A 5,531-nucleotide genomic window follows, 5' to 3' on the forward strand; every position below is an offset into this window, starting at 1 on the left:
GGAGAAGGCCTCAGTCAAGGTCACAGACACTCCAGAGAAAGCAACCAGCACCTCCTACTGGCCAGCCAGAGAAACTGCACTCAGTGAGTAAAGCCTTTAGGGATCCCAAGCCCCTGTGAACCAGCCCCTCCCCAACTTAGGTCTTAGCAAAATGAAGAAGGGTCAGCGGAAAGGTGGATCCATAGAAAAATTCCTGGAAGGGAAAGACCTAAACTCAGAGACACCTGGAACCTCTGAGGAGAATACAATCTGGTCTCCAGCACAGAAAGACTTCCTTGAAGAAATAAGGAAGGAGCTTAAAAATTTGGGAGAGACAATACCTTGCAACAAAGAAAAAAACCTTAGAAAGTACAATTGGACCAATACAAAATGAGAATAATTCTCTCAGATCCTCAAATGAGCAAATGCAAAAAGAAATTAATTCTCTCAAAATCTCAATTGGTCAAATGGAAAGCTCTTTCAAAAGTAGAATTGACCAATTGGAAAAGGAGTTGCAAAAGGTTAATGAAGAAAACTCCTCCCCCCCAAAAAAAGAATGGAGTCTACAGAAACTAATGACTCCAGGAGACAGCAAGAGTCAGTTAAACAAAATTAAAAAAATAAAAAAAATAGAAGCAAATGTAAAATACCTCATCAACAAAACCACTGACTTCAAGAATAGATCAAGGCGGGGCAACCTGAAAATTATTGAACTTCCTGAAAACATTGAAGAGAAAAAAAAGCCTGGACTTAATATTACAGGATCTAGTGATGGAAAACTGCCCTGATATCATGGAATCAGAGGGCAAAGTAGTTATTGAAAGAGTACATCAATCCCCACCAGAAAAAAAGATCCTAAAATGAAAACACCAAGGAATGTTGTAGCCAAACTCCAGAACTATCAGATAAAAGAGAAAATCCTGTAAGCAGCCAGAAAGAAACAATTTAAATATCAAGGAGCCACAGTAAGGATCATGAAGGACCTGGCTGCATCAACATTAAGGGATCAAAGGGCCTGGAATGAGATATTTTGAAGAGCAAGGGAGCTTGGAATGCAGCCAAGAATCTACTTTCCTGCAAAGCTGAGCCTTCTCTTCCAGGGAAAAAGATGGACATTTAATGAAATAGAAGAATTCCAAAAATTTCTGATGAAAAGACCAGAGCTAAACAGAAAATTTGGACATCAAACAGGAGGTTCAAGAGACACATGAAAAGGTAAAAAAAAAAAGGGGGGGGAGGTAAAAGGAAAAAAAATACAATCCAGTAAGTTGAAACTGGCTATTATCCCAACATGGGGGAATAAAAGATTCTCATAAATCTTGAGAATTGTAACTCTAACAGAGAGAATACACCTAGCCAGAAATGATGGACATTCATGACCTATGCATGAGACTACTATCTAATGGGATGTAACTGGCTTTAACTCTACTTGGGAGAAAGACTCTAATAACTCTCAGGAATTTTGACTCTATTCAATAGAATAAACAGAACTAGAAGGGACAGACACTCAGAATTTTCTATGACTTAGATAAATTGATCTAAAAACACTACCTCCTTAAAAAGGGGGACAGGAAAGAAACTGGAGGAGGGAGGGGATAGAATGGGGTAAATCTCATTACACTAAGAGGTATAAAATATCCATGTAATTCAAAAGTTGCAAAGAGGTGGCAACAGTATTTTCTAAGTGAAAAGAATCTTAGAGATCAGTTGGTCTAAACCTTTATTTAAATCTTGGGAAACTAAAGCCCAGAAAGAATTGACTAACCCAAAGTCCCACAAATAACAGTTTACAGAATTAGTAATGTAAACCCAGGTTCTATCTCCTTCAATCCAGGATTCTTTTCATTTCACTAAGGTTTGGTCAGGAAAACATGAAACTGACATTCAATACCTCAATAAGTTAAGGATCAGACTCTGTTTGTGGCAAAGTGATATCAAAGATAGAGGAGAAATGATTTCATTCATTGTGTGTATGTTCCCAACACCAGGACTTGTGCATTTGACACAATACTGTGTACAATATTGCTATAATTGTATACTATATTCTCTTGGTTAAAGCACTCCTTAAATAATGCCTATTTGTTTTTTTTTTCAGAAACTCAGTGCTTTGGAGTTTTTATTCACCTTAGATCAAATAGGAATATCTGTGAAATTATTGTTGTCATCTGAGGAAAACACAACATTCTTAGGAGAAGCACTTTTCTTGTGGAAGGAAGAAAATAAGCATTTTTAAAAAGATTTTATTTATTTTGAATTTTACAATTTTTCCCCCTCATCTTACTTCCCTCCCCCCACCCCCTACAGAAGGTAGTCTGTTAGTTTTTACATTGTTTCCATGGTATACAATGATCTAAGTTGAATGTGATGAGAGAGAAATCATATCCTTAAGGAAGAAAGTATAAGAAGTATAAGTATATGTATATAAGTATATGAAGTATAAGAGATAGCAAGATTATATAATAAGATAATGGGTTTTTTTTTAATTAAAGGTAATAGTCTTTGGTCTTTGTTCAAACTCCACAATTATTTCTCTGGATACAGACATTATTCTCCGTTGCAGAAACCCCCAAATTGTGCCTGATTGTTGCAATGATGAAATGAGTGAGTATCAAGGTTGATCATCACTCCCATGTTGCTGTTAGGGTGTACAGTGTTTTTCTGCTTCTGCTCATCTCACTCAGCATCAGTTCATACAAATCTATCCAGGCTTCCTTGAATTCCCATCCCTCCTGGTTTCTAAAGGAACAATAGTGTTCCATGACATACATATATCATAGTTTAAGCCATTTTCCAATTGATAGACATTCACTTACTTCCCAATTTGTTGCCACCACAAACAGGGCTGCTATGAATATTTTTGTACAAGTGATATTTTTACCCTTTTACATAATCTCTTCAAGGTATAGACTCAGTAGTGGAATTGCTGGATCAAAGGATATGCACATTTTTATTGTCCTTTGGGCATAATTCCAAATTTCTCTCCAAGAGGGTTGGATGAGTTCATAGCTCCACCAACAATATATTAATGTCCCAGATTTCCCACATCCCTTCCAATATTGATTATTGTCCTTTCTGATCATACTGGCCAGTCTGAGAGGTGTGAGGTGGTACCTCAGAGATGTTTTAATTTGCATTTTTCTAATAATTAGTGATTTAGCGCAATTTTTCACATGACTATGGATCACTTTGATTTCCTCATCTATAAATTGCCTTTGCATATCCTTTGACCATTTGTCAATTGGGGAATGGCTTGGAAAATAAGAATTTTTAAACATATACTCTATATCAGCTATTGTCCTAAACACTGTACAATATTATCTCATTGATTCTCACAGCCCTGTGAGGTAGGTATTAGTATCTTCAATTATAACTGAAGAAACTGGCAAAAACTTTTTTTTATCTATTTTTTCTTCAATTATATGTAAAGACAATTTTTAACATTCATTTCTTTAAAAATATGAATTCAAAATTTTCCCTCTCCTTTCCTTACCTCCTTCCTTCCTGACACTGTAAGCAATTTGATATAGGTAATATATATTCAGTCATGCATATTAGTCATTTTGTGAAAGAAGACTCAGACTCAAAGAAAAAAATGGGAAAAATGTAGAAAGTGAAAAATAGTATGTTTTCGACATGCATTCAGACTTCATCTTTCTTTCTCTGGAAGTGAATAGATATTTTCAGAATGAGTCTTTTGGAATTTTCTTTGATCATTTTGTTGTTGAAAATAGCTAAGTCATTCACAATTGACCATTGTACAATATTGTTGTTCTCCCGGTTCAAGCAGGCTCAAGCTAAGTGACTTATTCAGGACCACATAGCCAATGAGTATCTGAGACAGAATCTGAATGCAAACTGTGATTTCAAACCCAGCTTTTATGATGAAGTAAATATATAGTCACTACTAGGAGCTAAGGGTATACATTACTGACCACAGAAAGGTTAGGCAAATAGTGATGATGATCCTCAGATAGGTATTCTGAGGAAGTCATGACTGTCCTGGAATGAGCTGTCAACTCTTGTTCCAGGGCCCTTATCCATGACATGACATAGACCTCTTAAGACTTGTCAGACCTGATAATGTTGACTAAATGATTGGGATCTGGTTGAGAACTGGGACTGATGACATTTTGGGCAAGGAATTTAATATCTCAGGGAACATGGGAGGTATTTTCCTCAATGCAGTTAATTGAAAATGGAAGAGAAAAATGAATTTATGAAATAAATGACTTAAGAAAATAGTCTTTAGGGGAAGCTAGGTGGCGCAGTGGATAGAGAACCAGCCCTGGAGTCAGGAGTACCTGAGTTCAAATGTGACCTCAGACACATAATAATGACCTAGCTGTGTGGCCTTGGGCAAGCCACTTAACCCCATTTGCCTTGCAAAAACCTTAAAAAAAAAATTAGTCTTTGAGAACAAGATTTGTATGACTTAAAATGTATAAAAATAATGAACTCTTGATTCCGACCGCTGGTGTCGGTTCGGCTGGGCCGCCGGGACCGGCTCCGCTCCCCGCACGCTTTGTGCTCAGCATGGCCGAGGCCCGCGCTTCGCCGCCGCCCCCTCCGTCTCCCCCATCTTCTCCCTCGTCCCCCTTGGCCCGCACCTCCGCCTTCTCCTTGTCCCCGGAGCTCCCGGCGGTGCTGGCCGGGAGGATCCGGAGCCAGAGCCGGGGGCCGAGCCGAGCCGCGGAGCCGCCGCCCGTGGACCCGCTGGAGGAGGTCGAGATGCAGATCCACGATGCAGCCTTTTCATTAATTAAACTTCTCGAGGCCACATCTGCTGTTTCAGCCCAGGTGGAAGAGCTGGCATTCAAATGTACTGAAAATGCACGATTCCTTAAAACATGGAGGGGTCTGCTAAAAGAAGGCTATGATTCCTTGAAACCGGACAACCAGTGCAGCACAACCAACTAGATGTTGAAATAATGACTGCTTTAGGAAATTGAGGGCAGAATTGCTACATATATAATACTTGCACTTTTTCCCACATGATATTTGCACCTATGAATGCATAAAACTTTATTTCCATCAGTTTTGGATATTTACAACACTTAGCTTTGTAACTCAATATTAAGACTGTACTTCCTTGGTTTTCTTTCCTGTTTAAAAAGAAAAACATTTATCTAATTTTGACTCTATTGTATTTGATCTTTTTCCTGAGTCAGTTTGTATTTACTAAACTTTCACAAGCTTATTTTGTTTTACTTTTAAAAGTTAACTTTATGATTAAGAAATTCAGAAATATAATAACTCAGTTTTAGAATTCTTTAAAATTGACAAATTGTTTTTCCTTATAACAGTCCTGGAACTAGGTGTTAATTTTAGTACTTCAATAGATCTGTGATCTCACAAGTGAGGGTACTCCCTCCAACAGTATAGATCACAACCCATTCATGCCTTCTCCTTTTTTGTGGCTTTTATCTATGTCTTCCCAGTGATCTTCCATAAAGGATCCCCTCAATTTGCTGAAGGTCTTCCTTAGGTTTGTTTTTAATAATTATGCTAGTCCCAGAACAGTATTCCAGACTGTTGCTCCTCACTTTTACTAT

The 5,531-nt window shown here is 37.9% G+C and overlaps 1 protein-coding gene across 1 annotated transcript; it reads left to right on the forward strand.

The window, feature by feature from the left end:
• The first annotated feature begins 4,457 nt into the window (after positions 1-4,457).
• Positions 4,458-4,982, forward strand: LOC141501844 (uncharacterized protein C4orf46 homolog). Its single transcript, XM_074206202.1, has one exon. The coding sequence runs from the start codon at positions 4,513-4,515 to the stop codon at positions 4,894-4,896; it is 384 nt and encodes a 127-aa protein (XP_074062303.1). The 5' UTR covers positions 4,458-4,512; the 3' UTR covers positions 4,897-4,982.
• Positions 4,983-5,531: the final 549 nt, after the last annotated feature.

This window comes from Macrotis lagotis, chromosome X, assembly GCF_037893015.1.
Source record: "Macrotis lagotis isolate mMagLag1 chromosome X, bilby.v1.9.chrom.fasta, whole genome shotgun sequence".
NCBI classification, from domain to species: Eukaryota; Metazoa; Chordata; class Mammalia; order Peramelemorphia; family Peramelidae; genus Macrotis; species Macrotis lagotis.

Bases quoted from the DNA above. Each gene is read 5' to 3' on its own strand.
- LOC141501844 (XM_074206202.1), top strand. From the start codon at position 4,513: ATGGCCGAGGCCCGCGCTTCGCCGCCGCCCCCTCCGTCTCCCCCATCT.